The 20,701-nt window shown below is 38.6% G+C and overlaps 1 protein-coding gene across 4 annotated transcripts; it reads left to right on the forward strand.

Moving 5' to 3' along the window:
* The first annotated feature begins 35 nt into the window (after positions 1 to 35).
* Positions 36 to 18,710, forward strand: ABHD17B (abhydrolase domain containing 17B, depalmitoylase). 4 transcript variants are annotated; one of them, XM_071448662.1, is made up of 6 exons: positions 36 to 242; positions 712 to 864; positions 4,025 to 4,094; positions 5,956 to 6,430; positions 16,564 to 16,743; positions 17,197 to 18,710. In XM_071448662.1, exons 4-6 carry the CDS (start codon positions 5,964 to 5,966, stop codon positions 17,414 to 17,416), a joined length of 867 nt encoding a protein of 288 aa, XP_071304763.1. In that variant the 5' UTR covers positions 36 to 242; positions 712 to 864; positions 4,025 to 4,094; positions 5,956 to 5,963; the 3' UTR covers positions 17,417 to 18,710. The 4 variants fall into 4 exon arrangements, with proteins under 4 accessions (XP_071304763.1, XP_071304762.1, XP_071304761.1 ...); XM_071448661.1 differs by lacking the exon at positions 712 to 864; XM_071448660.1 differs by lacking the exons at positions 712 to 864; positions 4,025 to 4,094 and having other exon boundaries at positions 37 to 242.
* Positions 18,711 to 20,701: the final 1,991 nt, after the last annotated feature.

Raw genomic sequence — 20,701 nt, forward strand, 5'->3', positions numbered from 1 at the left:
GCGGGGCCCCGCCCCGGCCGCCCCCGCGCCGGTGTAGTCTGCAGGCGGGGCGAGGCTGGCGCCGCTCCGGAGGCTGCGCGGGGCGGGCTCAGTACTGTCAGGGCCGCGCGTTCTCCGGCCGGAGCCGGGGCGCTGACGGCCGCCTCCCGCCGCGCCGTTACTCAGCACAGCCGGCGTCCCCACGGCCCGCCGACCCGGCAGTCGGGAGAGCGCGGGGCCGCCGAGCGGAGCGCCAGGTGCAGGTAGGGGCTGTCGTCCCTCGGCGTTGCGGGGATGGACGGTGTGCGGGTGACCCGCGGCCGCGGCGTGAGGGCGAGTTGTTTCCCCCTCGCGGCTCCGTCCGGGTCTCTTGCTCCGCTCGGACCCGCGGCCCGTCCGCGCCGCCTGGCGCAGGCGTGTGGCGGCCCCTGGGGCGAGCGGAAGGGCCCGCGGCAGCCACCGGCGTTTCCTCAGAGAGGCGGGCGGCGCGGCTTCGGTCTGCGGCACGAACCGGGCGGGGAGCTGCCGACTCCGCCTGCCTCCTGCCCGCGTCCCAGTGTCGCTGGGCTCGGGGGTCTCTTGGCGTGTCGCCTGCCTCGGAATGCCCGGGTGCTGTGGGAGATCTGTCCGGTGCTCCCGTCTCCGTGGTCTTGCCCTGGACTCCTTTGTTGGAAACGGGCGCACTGACTTGTGACACGCGTGTTTAAGTCTGGCTTTTCGGGCTCCGAACAGTGCCTTCGAGTCACTGCTGAGGACTTCGGCGGAGCCCTTTTCAGATTCGGACACCTGAGGAGTTAATTTAGTTCCCGCCAGCCTGGTTAAATTTATTCCTTCAGCTTCTACTGTAGAGGGTGGGAGTAACGCTGGCCTCAACATTGCTCTCAGGTGTTATTAATATAAAAATTTAAAGTATTTGGTCAGTAATTAACTCGGAAAGTTCATGGCTGCGGAAATCAGAGCAGAAAGAAGTACCTGGGCGCAGAGCAGCGTTGAGGGCGGAGCTCGGTGCTGGTGGCCGGCCAGCCTGCGCCGGGACACCGGGCCGGGGCTTCAGCGCCAGCAGCCGGCGGGTGCCTTCAGCAGGGCAGCTCCGGGGGCAGAGGCTTGCTTAGAGCATGCAAGGCATTATGTAATCGGCTTAATCCCAGTTGTCTATCTGGAGCCTTTAGAGGTTTCGTTTGTTCTTCGGTTGATAAAGAATGTCTGGATTTTTCAGTTAATGTTTCCTGGATTCCCTTTCTTTTTTCAACTGTGCCCTTAGGTTTTGATATACACAAAGTAACCAGCAGAGGATAATTAAATTATACGTGTTAAAATAGATAGAATTTGAAAGACTAGAAGGAGTGTTTATTTGTTTAGAATCAAATTAACAATGTATAGTTTTGATTTGATCAGGCTTCTCTGTTTTCATGTAGCCTACTTTGTCCTTTGAAAACTATCTTAAACACTTACTTCACAGTATTTCTTAATATAGCTTTTTCATAATTCAATATACTTCCTTTGTGTTGTTTTCTGGACTTACTGTGTATTCTTTCTTAATATTGTCTTAATCCTTTTATATGGTACTGAATCAGACACTAATGATTTCTTTTTCTCTGAACATTTTGTTGCTTTAACTGTTGGACTAGTTAAAGGATGTTCATATCGTACTGTTCAATTTTTAACATTACACAGGTGTTGAAATAAATATCAGTATTTCAGTAGTGGCTTGAACTCAAGTTCTTATTGTATTGTTCTCAATGAAAGTGTGAGGAAAAATGCTTTAGAATTTCTTGTTTCAGCAGTAGATAATGAACAATAAAGATGAAAAAAGACTCTAATCAAATAACAAACCCACGACCAAAATACACACACACAAAAAAACCCAAACAAAACAAACCACCAAACAAAAAAAAAAACGAAACAAAACAAACAAACAAAAAAAACCCCAACAATTTTAATATCTTGCCCGTTATGGTTTGAACAACACTTAAAGTTCCAAACCAGCAGCTATATATATGAGTTTGACTTTGTTCTTGTGAATAGTTCCCATGAAATAGGCAATTTAATTTAAATAAACAATTAGAATAATTTATATTTAATGTAAATATAAGATTTCTAGATAAGTGTTTGCAAGGTTGGGCTGGTTTTGAGACTAATACATAGTGAAGCATTCAAAGATGTGAATAATAGGTTCCACTGTCTTGTTATTATGTACAGAGAGATAGGAGGACAGGAATAATTACTCATGTGAAAAATTACATTTGTGTTATCCTAGGAAGCACAAGATAAATACTTGAGGCATTTAAAATTAAATAGACATTTTCCCACTTCTGTCAGCCTTTGTGAAAAGGCTAATTGCCACAGAATGAATTGAAATCACTGCCTCTGGGCAATTTTACATTTGTAATTTTATATGTTAAGTCTTTATTCATAAGACAGTTAAAGAGATAAGATTGATAAAATGCTCTTGCTTTCCTTTTAAAAGCTATCCTAGAAGGGATAAGTCGTATAGCTTGGGTCTGTTTTATTTCTTGCAATAGAAAAGTTTTTTGCAGTTTCTTCTACAGGATTTTCATACTTATTTACTATGAAAAATGCAGTATAATTTTAAAGGGGGGTCTATATTTCTTTATCGCATTCTTTTTGTTGTTAGTATATTTTACCAGCTGTAGGAACTGTGTTTGCAGAACAGCACTGGCATTTTTATTACTACTGAAATGTCAAGTAGAAGGTGAGATAGTTGTGTTGTTGGGATGTGTTGCTCTCAGAATCTGATTATGCTGTAATGAGCACAGAGATTTACATCATACATGCTCAGAAGGTGTTAGACTATACCTTAGGTATTCACAGCATATCTTAGTCAAACGAGTCCCATTAAAGTTACTCATCTGTACTTGTGGAACCATATGCTTAAAGTAATCTAGTCAGAGTTGTTTTTGCCTCAGCTTCACTAAGAATCCAGATAAAGCATGCATCCAGCTTATTCACACTCTCATGTGAATACAATCCATCACAGTGAAAGACAAGCCAGTTCCAGTATAATAGAAACATTGTTTGTATTTAGTTGGAGCTGTTCTCCTGTGAAAGTTCAGTAGGTGTTTTGCATCAAATTGGTTCAGTTAGTGACCTGCTGGTTGTCTTGGGTCTTCTGAGTGAAAAAAGTAGCATGTGTTTGTTTTAAAGAAGAGAGTTGTTATTAGCTATGATTTAGTTGGAGAATGAATCAGAATCTTTTATTTCAGCAGGCATATTTTCCATTGGATTAAAAGATCAATACACAAAGCCTGCATTAGTCTAGCACAGGGGAGGAATAATACTTCATCTGCTGTCTTCAGCATGTCATCTTCCGTATCTGGTGACAACCCATTTTTAGCACATTTACGCTATCTTGGGGGACATTACCACCACATCAGCTAATTCACTGTGGTTTACTGCTGTACTGCCCTGTGTGTGAATCCTGCAGGCCAGTTTCCAGTCTTCTGAAATTACTTGGGTAAATAGAAAATATTTTATGAGTGAGATCATATTTGTAGTGTTTCTGGGCTGTTTACACTTTCAAATAATGTAAACTCCTGTTCTAATTCTTTCTGACAAGGGGATTTGGAAGAAATAAGAAATTCTGTAGTTCTCGTTACATGCTGGTACCTGGGCAAAACAAACTATTTATATCTCACTTTTGGAGCTACAAATTCTTTTAAATTTTTCACAAAAAATTATAATCATCCCCTTAGAATAAAGTATAATATCTAATTTCACCTTCAGCGTCTCTGTGCAGGTGGGAAAACTCACTCAGAATAGATCCATTTAATAGTTTCTGATAGAAATAGAAGTGATTTTGAGTATCGTGTTTTAAGTACTTGGAAAAAAAGCATGTTGAGGCTGGACTGCAAAGATGAACTCATTAAGTAGAGGTGAACGAAGTTGCTTCATTGGTGCTCATAATTACAAGAGAAGTGAAGAAGGAACAAATACACACCACCACCACCACCCCCCAAAACAATAGGATTTTTACTTTGCATAAGACAATCTAAACCTTTTGCTAATAGTTTGACTTCCTCCATAGACTCCTTCCACTTATCCTGACTTGCGGGTATAGCTGAAACTTAATGTTCACATAATCTCATCTGACAGAGGTGAGTTATTCCATATTTGAGTGACTAATTGTGCTGAAACACAATATTATTGTTACTTCAGCTGTCAGGAATATGGTCCTTTATCCAGGATCTTCTTTAAGAGTCTATCTACCTTCTTAAGGGAGCTGATCAGTACTTTCCACCATGTCCTCTAAGTTGGAAGTGTTGATCTCCCATGTCTAAACCTCTGTGGTTTCCCTCTGTTTTGAAGAAAACTAGAGACCTGGGTGAAAAACCTTAGCTGTGGCAGCCTCCTTTTTTGTGGTATTCCACGAATGCTTGTGTGTTTGTCAGACTGTCTCACTGTGCCTGGTTTTGCTGCTCTAAGAGTATGCTCCATGTAGCGTTGTTTGCAGTATGCTTTCCTACTGTACCACCAGGAAGGAACCATTCATGCATCCAAAAATGCAGATAGTTGTTCTGTGATACATGTTAAAGTGTTTTTGCAGCACTGTCCTTGAAGCTTCTTTAAAAAGAAATTTACGCATGAAAACTATGCTTCTGTACAAATTTAAGGTCAAAATTTGAAATAGCTAAATATTGTTAGGTGTCATAGGTAGCAGTAAGATTTTAGTGTTGGATGACCCAAATACTTCTGGAACAGCATGGTACTGTAGACAACTGAAATCTGCTTGTTTTGTAGTTTGAGTCAAAGTCAGTATGTGAAACTGTACGTGTTTATGTTCACAGGGGACTGTCGGGAGAGGAACTTGAGACTTGTAGGTAGATTTGGTATGAAAAAGTTGTTTAAGTTAAGATGAAATGTCAGATGCCTGAACTCAAGGAAAGTAGAGTAAATGCTTATCTTTGGTGTGCTGGTTTCCAGCACAGTACTTGTCAAATGTCATTGCTCTTCTTATCTCTGAGAAAAATTATTGCCGCAACAAAAGATTTCCCCCCACTCCCTTCTTACTGCTCTAAATTAAGAGAACACGATGTCTATTTTAAGGGCAGCTGTATCTTTACCTATCTTGCTTTAGGTATAGGTGTGTTTATTTATTTTTCTCCCCCCTCACCACTCTTAAAACCAATGCTTTGAATTGGTACTATAGATTATGTTGCTTTAACAAATATTTGTGATAGAGGATTTAGTTAAAGAGATGTTTCTTGAAACATGGAAAAAAAACCCAGTTGTGTCATTTATACAATCCCAATTCAATACAATACAATAGCAATACAGCTAAGAACTTCTTTGAAGGTTTTCAAAATATTTATGTCGGCAAGTATGAGGAGTGAAGATAAGTTTATGGCTACATTTTTGTGTACCAAAGCTCTAGAGTGTTTGCTAATCCAGAAGCATCATTTTGTTTTGTCTTCTACATTTTGACCTTCATGCACCCTTCCTACTTCTGATAGTGCAGGAGCCCATACCCCGTGATTGCAATATACTTTCTTTGTATTTAGGAGATGCTGTAGTGACTTTTAGCTGCAGAAATCTGCATAACCTTAGTATGCTGTAACTCTGCAACATACTTTAATTGTTCTTTTATCATGTATTTATTTTTCAGTGGGAAGAACATTTTTCTTAATGTCTTAAGATGAGGAACTTCATTTCCTCCAAAGAAAGTTTAAAACTCATGCTTTTTCTTTCTCTGGATAATCATGCTTTACTTTTGATATCTGGCAGGGCTTTAGTGTTATCACTCCCCTTTACTAATATACCCATTGTGAAATAACTAATAATATAAAATTGAATATTATATGGAAATATATATATATATGGATTTAAGTCTTTGTTTTGTTAAATGTTCAGAAGTTACGTGTTATTTCCTAGAGATATTGTGTTCACTTTTTTTAAGTTGGATTTTTTTAATGTCAGATTGTACCTGGAAACTGATACTATTCTCTCTTCCCATTTCAGACTAGAAGATGAATAATCTTTCCTTTAGTGAGCTGTGTTGCCTGTTCTGTTGTCCACCATGCCCAGGGAAAATTGCCTCTAAGCTGGCATTCTTACCTCCTGATCCCACATACACACTGATGTGTGATGAGAGTGGCAGTCGCTGGACTTTACATCTCTCAGAGCGAGCAGACTGGCAATATTCTTCCAGAGAAAAAGATGCCATTGAGTGCTTCATGACTAGAACATGTAAAGGCAACAGGATTGCCTGTATGTTCGTGCGTTGCTCACCTAACGCCAAGTACACTTTGCTCTTCTCACATGGAAATGCTGTTGACCTGGGTCAGATGAGCAGCTTCTATATTGGACTGGGTTCACGGATTAATTGCAACATATTCTCCTATGATTATTCTGGATATGGTGCAAGTTCTGGGAAGCCTACGGAGAAGAATCTATATGCTGACATTGATGCTGCTTGGGTGGCTCTTAGAACAAGGTAAGACATTAGTTGCCATTTTTCTTTTACAGCATTCTTGTCAAATGGTTTTATTTCACATGCATTGGTAGTTGAAACAGCAATGCTGTGATGTAGAATTAGTGGATTCAAATCCAAGCTGACTGGTGGTGCCTGATGTTGAAGGCATTGTCAGTATTAAGCAGGATCAGTATATATTACTTACCGACTGGAAAAATTGAAATGTAATTAAATTTAATAAGCTGTGGTTTAGTCTTGAACAATTAGACTATCTTCCTTATTGTCATTGTTTGGAATCTTCTCAGCTGCAAAATTTAAAAAATTGGGAAAAATCCATAATGATTGATACCCCAGTGATTAACCCACGTTGTGATGTGGATGTGAGAAAATGCAGGTTGTTTCTTCAGATAATTTCCATCACCTACTTTTTTTGTAGGGAGGGGCAGAGTAAAGCTGGTACAAGAGAACTTGGTGAGACTCTTATTTCTGTATGGTGTTGGGATCACCTTTGTCTCAGAATTCTGACTAGCAGCTACAGTATTTCCAAAGAGAGAAAACATCTTTTTGCTTTATATAGAAAGCTAGCTTCACAAAACATAATGTGTGGGAGAGTTTGTAACGGATCTGTTTAAATACCTTATGGTGGGAACAAAAAAAGTGGAATTTCGAGCAGTGGTGTTAACTCAAGCAGAATAAAAATGGACAAGAAAAAAAATACAAATGGAAAGATGTTATTTCAGCAATTTCTGTGTTCTAAGCCTCTGGTTTTGTGGGACATAAAATAGCAAGATGAAAGACTGTGAATACATTCACTGATATAAGTGAGAATCCTACAGAATCCTGCACCAAATATGTGCAGCTTCTCTAATTTGAGAGCAATTTTCACCATAATTTTTTCCATTTAGCTCAATAGTCTTCTCATGGTTACAAATACCCAGACTATAAATACTACTTTTAAAATAGTATTCTATCATAAGAATAACTGCCCACCAGAAAATCCCAGCACACTGTGTATTTTATATCAAAAAGGTATAAAAACCTGAAGTGTGTTGTTATGGCTCAGTCATTGCAACTTGAGCATCCTGTTTAATAATTATAGTATCAGGGATTTGACTTAGTGCAAGGGCATGTGGGCTTTAAATCCTGGATCCTGGTAATTGTCACAGTGAGTTTAGAACTTCATCAATGTAGTATTAATGAGCAGATTACCCCTTTTCAGTGCTTTAAATATACATTTAGTCTTGCACTCATTTTACATTACAATAGTATGATACTTCTTTTCAAAGAAGCATGTGTTATCCCTGTATTAAATAGGGGAAAAGCTTATTATCATAAACCTCATTCAACCGCAGGAGACAGGTTTTCAGCTTCATCTATTCAAAAACATGCATACTAGGTTGTTAGATTAGCTTTTGGTGTTTATTTTTATTACAATGGAAAGTTGAGATATGGCTGTTCCACAGGCCAAAAGCTGCAACAGGTGCACTGTTGACTATGGTTTGTAGCTGGTTGGTGATTAGCTACTCAGTGAAATACCCGGTTACATTTACATTATTAACATTTGTTTGTGAACAATTTGGAAGAAGGTTTGAACTATTTAAACAGAAAATGGAAGAGAACTAGGTGGTGAAACATAATACTTTATGTCAGTTTACAGGCTCTGTTTTAGAAACTAATTTGTAATTATTGTTTCTTCTTCTTTGTAATGAATGTGTGAATATACAATCTGCAAGGAAATGTGATTACAATTTGAATTCTCACCACTATTCTTAAGCAATGAAGTGTATTTTCTCTAAACAAATAAGATTGTTCATGATTGATAGGACACAGGCTAATGGCTTTAAACTGAAAGAGGGTAGATTGAGATTAGATATAAGAAATAAATTCTTTTCTGTGAGGGTGATAAAGCACAGGAACAAGTTGCCAGAGCAGTTGCCATGAGAAGAACCAGTTGTCCAGAGAAATTGTTGTCAACTTCCCCATCCCAGGAAGTGCTCAAGGCCAGGTTGAATGGAACTTTGAGCAGATTGATCTAGTGGAAAGCATCCCTGCCCATGGCAGAGAAGGTGGAATTACAGGGTATTTAAAGGTCCCTTACCCAAACTATTCTGTGATTGTAACGTCCCATACAAGTGTGCTCATTTGTCAGCAGACATTGTTGGGGAGACCTCTAAATATATCTTATAAGATATTCTTATGTTCAAGAATGACCTCACCTTGGTCCCTTTTTTTGTCTGCCTTTTTTTTATTATTATTTCTCCTCCTGTAGCAATTAGGTAATTCTATAGAGTGTATGAAGTTTCAATTGGTCTGCTCAACTTGTGACTTTCACACACATGAACTGAATTTGGTCTACTGCTGAAAAAGAGGTTGGTATTACCAGTTACACCTGTAGTACTTAAAACAGCCTTCCAATTGGCTGATCTGGTCTCATCCTTGTATCTGAATGCTGGATGTAACAGGGGGAAGTTCAGCACTTGACTCTGGATATTCTAGCTCACAGTTTGGTTATCCAGCTATGGTATTCTCTTGAGCCCTGAGACAGTGCTCAGCTGTGTTAAAATACTCAATGTATATCTGGACCAGAACAGAGCCTTTGAGCATTTGCTGCAGCCTTGATTCACTTTCATAGTGTAGCTTCTTCTGTCAGTTTCACATTGGTACAATCTTTAACGTTTATAACTAATTCTGCAAAAACAAAGTAATTCAATAGTTTGTTTGCAGGATAAATGTGAGTATAGCTGTAACTCCTTGGAAATTCTTGTTGATGAAATGAGATAAGAAAGGATCAGAAAGTTTTAAACTCTGCCTCCCAGTTTGTGATGTGATGAAGAAAAGAATGGAGAAGTTACCTTCAGAGATTGATCACAGCCATAGCTCCCTGCACTCCCTGTGCTGAAAAATGAAAAACACTAAAAGGTGTTTCTGGCGTAATTGAAATGCTGATGCAGACTTAATTCTACAGTCAACAAAACCACTTGTGGTAAAGACTTGCTAGTCTTTAGTTAAGATACTAGTGAGAAAACTTAAGATACAAATCTTAAGTTTTGTGTCTTGGGAAGACAATCCACGTACTCACCTGTAAATCAGTGCAGCTGTCCAGTGCGGACTGGACACCTGGGGTGAAATAGTCTGGAACTTATACTGAGGGTGATGATGAGATTTTGCTGTGAATATTAATATTCATGAAAGTGAATACATAAAACTAGTTTGGCAGCCTATCAGAACAGGTAAACAACAGATGTAGATACTGAGTTGTGTCCCTATCCTTTACCTCCTTTGAAGATGTTAATAGGAAGCAGTCACTACCTATGTGGATGATGGCCATGAAAGAAGGTGGTGTGATTCACTGGCTTCATCAGTTTTGGAAAAGTTGTACATTGTTGCATATTCATGTGTATGGGACTGTATAAAAGCTGCAAGTAAGGACATTCTTTTTCCAGCTGTCATAACTACCAAGTGTTGAAATGCCAGGAGTCATTTTGGGATACGCCTATTTTCTGCTGTTCTGGTCTCTGAAGGCCTTTGATGACACCCTAGCAAGGGTGGAAAGGTTTAACCAGCCCCAGGCAAATGCAGGGCAAGTGGCACTCATTCAGAAACCTCTGAAGATGTGCCAGAGTTGCCTCGTGACCAGATTTACCTGTAAGAAGCGAAACAGCCCCTTCATTATGGCTTATCATGAACTGCATAATAATTGAAAAATTAAAGGGTAAATCTCACCATCAGACAATGTGTCAAAGTGGACAGAATGTTCATAAATTGAACAGCCAGGTATAGGAATAATACTGTCTCTTCAGATGTTGACCGAAAGTGTTCATTTCACAATTCATAAACTACTTTTTTTGGTTTTTTTCATTCAGAAGTAGAAGGGGGGGAGTTCAGCTGAAGTTGAGGTACTCTAGCTTTGTACCTTTGGAGGGAAATTGAGGTTTTCTTTAAATTGATAGGGAAAAGTAGCTCAATTATTGTGGAAGAGAAATCTTGACAATAGAACAGGTGTATTGGTAGCATTTTAAAGTTTAGAAAGGCCAAACTGTGAGAGGAGCAGAGAAAGTGCAGTTTGTTGATATAATGTGGACAATGGATTTGCCTCTCATAAAACATAGGTCCTTTTTTCTTCTTCCTTTGTAAAAAAACACTGTATGCACAAGAAGGGGGATGCCTACATCATTCGAGGAAGAGCTGTATGCTCCTGAATTTTATTCATGGCCTAAAATGTTGAGAGTTACAGGCGTGGATGAGGTTCATGCCGTTCATGTTCTGCAACTTGCAGCTGTAATTTCATGCGTTATGTCCATGATGACAAAAAATTCTGAATGTACATTGAAAATTCCCTCAGGAATGTTCCCCCTTGTTCCATGTGCGCCAAGTGCTGTGTCAGGTTTCTAACTATGTGTTGCAATAGCTTTGCAAACTGCAGCTTCTGTAGAGCATCTAGTGTAAGCCTAGAGGTATTATGGAAAATGTACTCTTCTAAGCTTGATCTTATCAATATTTTATTTCATTATTGTAAAGCAATCAAGTCTTCTAGATTAAGAGCAATAGTTCAGAAGTAAATATAAATTACTTTGTCTCCCTTATGTATATCCAGATCACAATGGCAGGTATTTTTTAAGAGCCTGACACTGTAGCATGGTAATTTCTGCTAGTATTTGTTTCTTAAAGGTAACTGAAGTTAAAAACCAAAAACAAAGGAAAAAAACCAAAGAAACAAAAAAACTCTACCTACATTGTCACAGCCAGACATGCATTTTGTAGTTTTCTTATTGCGTATCATGGTAATATGGTAAATATCCAGTGAAAATATGAAATAAGGTTAATATCCAATGTAAGTGATGTACATCCAATTAAAGTGTTTAGGGGTCAGACAGAACTTTGAGCAACTTGATTCAGTGAAATATTACCTCCTTATGGCAAGGGCATGGACTATATTACATTCCAACCTAAACTGCTCTGTGATTCCATGAAGAGAAAAAGAGAATGGAGGGGCAGAGAAAAGATGGACCCACCAGTAAGATAAGTAAGATTTAGTAAAGTGCAGGAAAGGTTTTGCTACAAAGACAGAAATATCAAAGAAATGGTGAAAAGAGTTTCTGCTAAATCACATGAAGTTCATCACCAAGGGGAAAAAAGAATATTTCATTGTTGTTTAGCAGTTCTTTTCCTACCAGAAGCTGAAAAGATCAGGCCAAGAGTGTTCAGGATTGCCTCTTTTACAGGAGACCATCTACATCTAGTCAGCATATATAGGGCCACAGAAAAGAATACTGCCTTCATTAGTGTTATCTTGGGCCCTGGTTCCAGGCACTGGAACATTCTGGCGAAGTTACAACTCCTTATTGGCTTGCTCCTTCCTCACCCAACAGTGGCATGCTGTTTCCTGCCTGTCCCTGAACACAGCCAGCACAAAGGAGCGCTAAAGCAATTGCTCCACTACTCCCAGACAAGGTTTATTTAGCTCCTTTCATTAACTGTTAAAGCCTAATGAGGGGGAATGCATTGCTGAAGCTGCAAATAGGAAAGTGGTTCTTTCTGTTCAGCTATAGCTTAGCTTTGTAGTGACATTAACCTGTGCCTTTAGTGTGGTGATGAGGCAGAAATTCGTGAGTGCTCAGACACTCTGTAAGGATGTCAGGAAGCTTACATGAACACAGGTTCTGTGTCAAAAGAATTTTAGATTCTTTAGATTCCATCTGCTTTCCAGGCAGGTAACCTTTAAGTGTGTGAGCATAAAGGATGAATTGGGTGTTGAAAGGAATTGAAATTTCAGCTGCTCTGGGAAAGAGAAAGATGTTTTAGTCAGCCCTGAAACTACAGAAAATATCAAGTTTTGTACCAGGTTCTGCCCAGAATACCTTGTCCATGAAGAATAGTACTTTCTATGCAAAACCAGCACACTGGTACATCTGTGCATAGCTACTTTTAAGGTTTTCTTCCAAGGTTCTTTTTGGTGATTATGGCTTTAAAAAAAAAATTCCCAAACCTAAAAACACCCTTCATTACCTTCACCCCCACACTGAAGGTCTGTCTATGCTGACACAGGTTCTCTAAGATTACTTGAGTTGACAACAGTGTTTACATTAGTCCTATTATCAACATAATGAGCTTTCAAAGATAGCAACAGTCTTTACGGCATGTCTTTGACCTCTTGTAACCAGAGGAACCAGTTGAAGCATATGGCTCTGTAAATGTCATGTTCCCCTTCCTCAGGATGGCCTGTACTTACAAGGCACTGATTTTGAGAGGAGAACAGTGTTACTGCGACTTTTTCTCTTGATCTGACACTCCTTCTTTGGGAGACCAGGTATGGTCATCTGATAATTTGACACAAAACTTCTTGGAGTTTAACAGACTATGAGTCTGTCAAAAGAAGTAAATTTTATGAGTAGGAAACTTAGAAACAGTTACCTTTTCCATATTTTTTCTGTTGTAGATTGTAAAGTGATACTTTTGAGAAATAGCAACAGAGGGACAGTTCTTCTCTTTCTTTTTTCTAAATATTTCAGAAGCCTATTACATTGGGTTTGCATGTCCAAGCTTTGGTAGCAGGGGCCTACAGGGGTGCCTTCTCTGGGAAGCTGCCAGAGGCTTCCTCCATTTCTGGCAGAGCCAATCTCTGTTGGCTCCAAAGATGGCTGTGCCGCTGGCCAAGGCTGGGCCGATTAGAAATTACGGTAGTGCCTCTGGGATAGCATATTTAAGAAGAAGAGGGGAAAAAGAAATCCTTGCACAGTTGTAATTTCAGCCAGAAAAGAGTGAAAGGAGAACATGTGATGGGAACAGCCCTGCAGACACCAGGGTCAGTGGGAAGGACGGGCAGGAGGCGCTCCAGGCACCAGAGGAGCCCCACACCAGAGCAGGGGGATGCCTGAAGGGAGGTTGTGACCCCATGGGAGACCTGTGGAGAGAGGAGCGCACGCTGGAGCAGCCTGTCCTTGAGGGGACTGCACCCCATGGAAGAGCGACACACCCTGCGGCAGTGTGAGGGGGACTGTTGCCTGTGGGACAGACATCAGAGAAGTTCATGGAGAACGGCTTCCTATGAGGGGGATGCCATGGTGAGCTGGGGAAGGACTCCTCACCCCGAACAGGGAGAGAAACAACATGGGATGAACTGAGCATAACTCCCATTCCCTGTGTCCCTGCGCTGCTGGGGGAGCTGGGAAGGAGGGAGGGTGGGGGAAAGGTGTTTTTAGGGTGTGTTTTACATCTCATAATCCTGCTCTGATTTTGTTAGTAATAAATTCAATTAATATCTCTACATCTAGAGATGGTATTTGATGCACCATCTCTCCCAGTCCTTACCTCAGCCCATGATCCCTTTGTCAAATTTTCTCTCCCCTGTCCAGCTGTGAAGTGGAATGAGAGAGAGAGCTGCTTTGGTGGGTGCCTGGCACCCAGCCACGATCAGCCCACTAAACCTTTTCAAGAGAAAAGGGAAGACTGGAATGAGCAGATGTAATCTGTTTTCCAAGCTGCTTGGAGTTTTTTATTTGGGAGGGAGGGGTTGATTGTTTAGGTTTCCATCCTATTCAAGCCAGAATATTCAGAAGTGTACTTTGAACTACCACTTTGGGTTATTGACTTCTTTAGTTTACTGATTGCAAAGCATGTATTTTCTGGTGGGCACTGTGAGGCAATCTATTTGACTGTGATGGAGTAAGGATTACTTTAATCCAGATACTGTAAATACTTCTCTTGGCTTATTTTTTGTAGCCTCATTTATCTGTCTTCAGGCTGAAGGAATTTGATCAAAAAATAGGGGAAAAAATAATGAGAAAGAAGAGAATATATGTTCTGCAATATAGTTTTTAAGTTGTGCTTTGATTTCCTGTGTAATGGCCTGTATCTTGTAAAACTCAACAGGAAATGCAAGTGTGGTAATTGGCAAGGTTTATTATTCGAAAACTGTTTTATCATAATGTGCTGTGCAAACTGCATGCCATACTAGTGATGCAATGTATTAATGCAAGTTTTGTTCAGATTATGTTGGAAGGAGGGAAGCCTGTCCTGTACTTTCATAGTGGACAAATGTGATGTGAATTGAGAGATGAATTGTAAAAGGATATGTGCTATGTTCTCAGGTGTTTCAGAAGAGATGCAGAAATAATGACGACCTTAGATTTGTCTTTTGTTTCAAAGCTTTCATTTATTTTATTTATGTGTGTTGGAATTTTCAGAAAATCTTGTTAATGCTTGAAATTGTTTCTTCTTTGAGAACTGTTGTGAAGGGCCTCTTAGTAGTTCCAGGCTGATGATGAAGACTTAGAGTTTTAGAAGTCTTAATTTGATCATGATCTGATTATGACTAGAAACTCTTTCTAGGAAACACTGATAGTGATTTAGTAGTCATGATGCAGCAAGATTCCTGTGTCAGGCAGAGTCTGCCTCTGTGCTAATACTTTCAAACCTTTTACATTTCACTTTATCAGAACTCAATTTAAATAAACACACAAATATTAAATTGACAATTTTAGATGTGAATAGTGGGTTTTATACCAAATTTAGCAAGTTAATGGCATGTCTAATGAGTTCTGCTGCTGGTAACATGTAGGTAATACCACAATCTTGAAATCTCCCTAGATACATATTTTTTTATTAACTGTTGATTATATGTGAATGCAAAGTAGAAGATACTTATTCTGGCTTATTAAGAAGTACTTGTGGATTTGGAGGGAGCTGTTTTGTTGGTTGGTAATTTGAATGTCTTGATACACATGAAACACTTTTTTTCCTAATGTTCCTGATCTTTAGTCTCTTAGACTTTATTGATTTTAGTGTTTGGTTACCCCTACAGTTATTTACCCGTGTTTATAAGATACTTGTGAATTTCTTTCATACTTCTGCTCCCCTGACTTTACTGGAGATATGCAAAATATAGAAATTTGATAACTTCTTTGTGGCTATGTGTGTTGTTATATAATGCTGACAGAAAATATGCATGCCTTTATTGTAGACAAGGTAACAGGTGCACTTTCCTACACTTGATTTTCATTCCTTTTAAAGTGGCAAATGTCAAACCTACTTCCTGATAGACTGCTCTTACTTAAAAAGTTGAACAAGTTTTTAATAATGCATGAGAACAGTGATTTGGGTTTGGGTTTTTTGGTTTAGTTTGGGGGCTTTGGACTTTTTTTAGAGATGATGGGGAGGAATTTGTTTGTTTGGTGTGTTTTGTGGGGTTTTGGGAAGTGTAGTTGTTGGTTTTGGGGTTTTTTGTGTATGGGGTTTTCTTGGGTGCAGTGTGGTATCCCTTCTTATTCAAGGTACTTCCTTTCCCAAGTTTAGATACACTGCTGCAGTCTGACCTGTGCTAAGAGTCCCTGGTTAGGGGTACAGGGCAGTGGATCAGCTCACTTTTTTTGCAGGCACTCTTCTTGGCCACATTATCGTTCTCTTCAGAGGCTTTTCCCGTGTAACTTGGGTAGCAAGTTGCTTTTTGCATTCACACTAATGCTGAAAAATATTTTAAAATTACTTGTATGAGTGTTAACTAGATGTTTCTTTTGTTTGCCCCTGTTAATTGCATCTTACTAGGAGGAAGGCTTTGGTTTCGATTCTGTATTCCCTGCTGGGCTGTCTTGCTTGTGGATTAGTTTGATAAGAACAAGCTTCTTGGCTATTATGTGGAATGATCAATATCATTATACTGCTCATTGTCAGTATGGGCAAGCTTTAAGTCTCACTAAATTTATAAACAATGTACCAGCTTGCAGGTTTTATCAGATAGCAGAAGAGTAAAGCTGACCAAATTTTTGCAGGCTTGATTATGCTTCATGTGATGATAACCAAAGATCTATTAAGGCTCTAATCAGTTGTCTGTTGTAAGTCCACTGGAGTTAAAGTGAAGACTTTAACAAGCCACACTGCATTCACAAATCCATATTAAAAAATTTAAATCATTATTCCAATATCATTTCCCAATTCAGGCATAGGGAAAAAAATTACTGCAAATAGAGAGTAAATAAATAATTGTGTGTTTGAGTCGGGAATGTCATAGAACAAAATTGCTTGTTCTTCTACCAGCTCCTGTTTCATAGTTGATAGCATTGTGAAAATTTTCATCTTCAGAAATGCTTTTTTTGCCTTGCTCTGTAGGTTGCGTCTGTTTCACTTTATATGCCAGTTTTCAAACATTTCTAATTTTCTAGGTATGGAATTCGCCCTGAAAATGTGATTATATATGGCCAGAGTATAGGAACGGTACCATCTGTGGATCTTGCTGCTAGATATGAAAGTGCTGCTGTAATTCTTCATTCTCCACTGACCTCAGGAATGCGAGTAGCTTTTCCTGATACAAAGAAGACTTACTGCTTTGATGCATTCCCAAAGTAAGTTGTAGGATATTTTTTTTCTTCAGCATGCATTTTCTCTGTAACAGAAGTTCTCAAATAGAGAAACAAGTAGTCTAGCATATTGTCTGAAATTCTTTTCAAAAGTTTATTAAAAGAATTGGAGAAAAATCAGTGAATAACATTGAAGAGGAGCACTTGATTTGAAGATGTTTACAAAACTTTGTAAACCTTTTAGGCACCTTGCATCTCTAATCATTTTAGTGGATATCTGTAAAGAAGTAATTCATTTTCCTGTATATAACATGTAAATCCCTAGTTTTAACAAGTAGTTCTGTCCAGTGAATTGTTAGTCTGGGTAACTGTGAACAAAGTCATTTGCAATATGTTTCTGTAAGACTGAAAAACTAAGTAAATCTTAACTGAAGAAAATTTCTGTTGTATTTCAGAACTATGCCATTGTTTTCACAGATATAATCTTTTTCTTTACAGCATTGACAAAATTTCTAAAATAACATCTCCTGTCTTAATAATCCATGGAACTGAAGATGAAGTAATTGACTTTTCACATGGCCTGGCATTATTTGAGCGTTGCCAGAGACCTGTAGAACCACTGTGGGTAGAAGGAGCAGGCCATAATGATGTGGAACTCTATGGACAGTACCTTGAAAGATTAAAACATTTTGTGTCACAGGAACTGGTGAACTTGTAACTTTCATTGTGTATTTACATGTTTTTTTCATTTCACTGCAGAACTGCACACTTTGATAAATATATAACTTAAAACCTGAATGTTGTTTTCAAATCATCTTGGTTGCCTTCATTAAATCTACAGGTAATGATTTGTCAACACAATTAATGAAGGTTTTAATGTCAGCATTATAAACTGGAATTACATGATCATGAAGTCAGACTGGCAGTTCGTATTTCTTTGTGTGAGGTTTTTTCTTCTTAGATGTAAAGAAAAAAATCACAAGGAGTACTGTAAGAAAATTTAATTATATAAAACCCAATGCTGTAAAAGTGTTGCCAAGTGCTTTAGCATATCAAAACCAAGTTTATAAATATTTTTTAAACATCTCAAAGTGTACTGTGACTTACTCTGTTGCACAGGTGTAATTAAAAAACTGACTTCTAAACTGTTGTTCTGTAAAAATGTAATAGCCATGAAATTTGAACAAATACTAATGTATGTAATGAGAATAAACAGTCACTGGAAATTACTCATGCCCTCTTGCAGGGAGAGGGGGGGAAAATAGATATCTTTTCCCATATTTTTTTATTTCTTTTGTGTTTAGTTTTCCTTTAGTTATTTTGTACTCATATTGTCTCTTAGCTTTCAGGATAATAAAATGTATCCACTCATGTTCTCAGGAGTCCTAATCTTGCCAGAATAATTCCACAAATTATCGTTGTTGTTATGCAAGTATCATTCACATGATTGCTACTGAGGCCACAAAATACCTCTTTGAAACCAGACTTAAAATCTAGAAGACTTCTTGAACCATGTAGTTTTAAACACTGATTTTCTAGAGCCACAATGTGTCATTTAGAAGAACCTTGAAGTTTATCCAACATTGTAATAAAGAATTTGCAACTTAGCAGTTGTCTGATCAGGCTAATTTTGGGTGTTTAGTGTAAAAGCTTATTGTTTTTGAGTATTGTATGGAAATTTTACTAATTGGGCCTGTGTGGGGTGGGAGGAGTGACAAGAAGAGAATATTGACATTTTTCTATTAACTCATCATAAAATAAACTTAAGTTGCCTTTCCCTTGAATGCATTTTATGTGAATAAAACTATGAAAAATAAACTTAATTATATGTAGCCTAATTGTGAACAAAATAATATTCCAACAATACACACTGTGCTTTTAAGGCCTTACATAGTTTAATTGTTGTGCTCGTTTTTTTGTGATTGAGACTATTGTATACTTAAATGTAGCTTTGAGTATTGTGAAGACTTTGGTTAAGATGTGTTGATTAACAGTAAACAATATTCCACAAACTTGCAGTTTTTCTTTTTATTCAAAGTAATAGCAGCAGTTGCTTGCAGTATCAAAATACTTAGCAACTCCCCATTTATTCAGGAAATCTGACATCAAAAGCAATAACTCATTGTTCAGAATTGTCAGCACATTTCTTTATGAGCAGCTACTGTTCTGGATCACCCTTCTATCCCCATGCCTCACCCTACTACAATTTGCCATTCAGGACACAGGCTTTCTGCTGTAAAGCTGCTTGTAAACTTCTTTTTCTGTAACGAATTCTAGTATCTCCTTCTTTGAAATTAAAATTAATTATTGTCTTGTGCACTTTGTTGAGTTAATTGAGTAGAAAGAAATTTGTTCACAAGGAACTAGGTTTCTGCATGACTTTTTGATCAAGGATGTTTCAGTGAGTTCTGAAATTCAGAGTATATTCAGAAACAGCAACATTAGACTTAAGGATTTTCATCCTGGTTCAAGGCTTTTGGATACAGGTGTGTAACTCAGCTTTATTAACATTGTATTTAATACATAGTTTGATTTCCTTTTCTTAGTACCTTAGTAAGGAGGTAGCCACTAGCCACTATCTCCAATGGAAGTCCTTGCCATTAAATGTTTAAGTACTTTCTTTGTGATGAATGGAGCCTGTTTTGAGATTCACCTTCAGGAATTCAGAAATAAAGAGTGTAGTAGTGCAATGTTAAGTGATATATATTGGCTGCAGTTTGGTTGCCTGCCCCTTGCAGGCAAATGATCAACTGTCACCACAAGAACTATCTGATTGTGCCAGGAGATACTGTGGCACCCTGTAATTGAAAAAGACAGAAAAGGTGTCACAGTAGTTTTGCTGCTTTTGTTTCTGTATTTTGTTGAAGCAGAACAAAGGACCTGACTAACAGTGTTTTGACTTCAGTATGTGCAGCTGTGCTGGAGTGCACTGGTGAGTAGAGATTCTGGTCTCTTGCACCATTTATGCATGGTTAATTATTGCCATTTTGTGCTGATTTATGTTTTATACTTATATTTTTTCAGATGAGTTGTATATGTGAAGGAATTTAAATAGCTTAGCCTGTGGTGCAGATCGTACTATGGCATCAAACTTGTTAGTGACAGAAAGCAACTCTGAGCTGTTGCAACGATGAGGAAAACATTTGACATCCTGATTGTCTTATCCTTATACCATCATTTTGGTCAAATTAACAATGGGCTGTTGTTTAATATTACAGATGCAATTGTCTCCTGATAAACAAAGTTGATTCAGCATTCATTGAAAAGACAATGCCTGTATTTTAGGGAAAAAGAAAAGAGCATTTTGTAAGCTTCATGGTGTCATTCCTGTTTGTTTTTTTTTTTTTTAAGAGATGTATCTGACAGTAAGCTGTCGTTTTCAGTTCTGGAAACCTTGGCAAATCAGCTTTCAAAACAACTTCATATATGTAAAATATGTGATTACCTTCTAAAGGTGGGGTCTATTTGGGACATGTTTTGCTTTTACATTCACAACTCCATAAAACTCCCCTCTCTTTACTGTCTACTTCTGGCACCAAAGAATTCTAGTGTATATTCAGTTAGATACTCTTATTGATTGATTCTAAACTTACTTTCCTTTTCAAGATTTTTTTTCTGGGGAAAAATATTGCATGTTTATTTTTGGGCTCCTTTAATTGGGTGACATTGGACAACAAGGTACTGCACATATGGAATATGCCAGGTCCTACAGGTCCTAATTTTTCTCACTACTCTGTAGGCATTGTTAATATCTTAAAGTCACAAATAAGGAAAATAGTATGTAAGTAGGAGGCTGATTGGTTGAAAACTTTGCAGAAAAGGAGTTGGGGACCCTGCTGCAACAGGCTGCACATGAACCAGCATTGCACCCTTATGCCAAAGGTGAACGAGACCATTCCAGGCCTGATAGGCAGAGGTTTGCCAGCAAATCATGGGAAGTGATCCTACCTCTCCTCTCTGCTCTGTGAATGCAGATATGTGCAAAAAGCTGAATCTAACTCTG

The sequence above is a fragment of the Agelaius tricolor genome, unplaced genomic scaffold (genome assembly GCF_023055355.1).
Source record: "Agelaius tricolor isolate 1412-34295 unplaced genomic scaffold, bAgeTri1.0.p SCAF_27, whole genome shotgun sequence".
Taxonomy (NCBI): Eukaryota; Metazoa; Chordata; class Aves; order Passeriformes; family Icteridae; genus Agelaius; species Agelaius tricolor.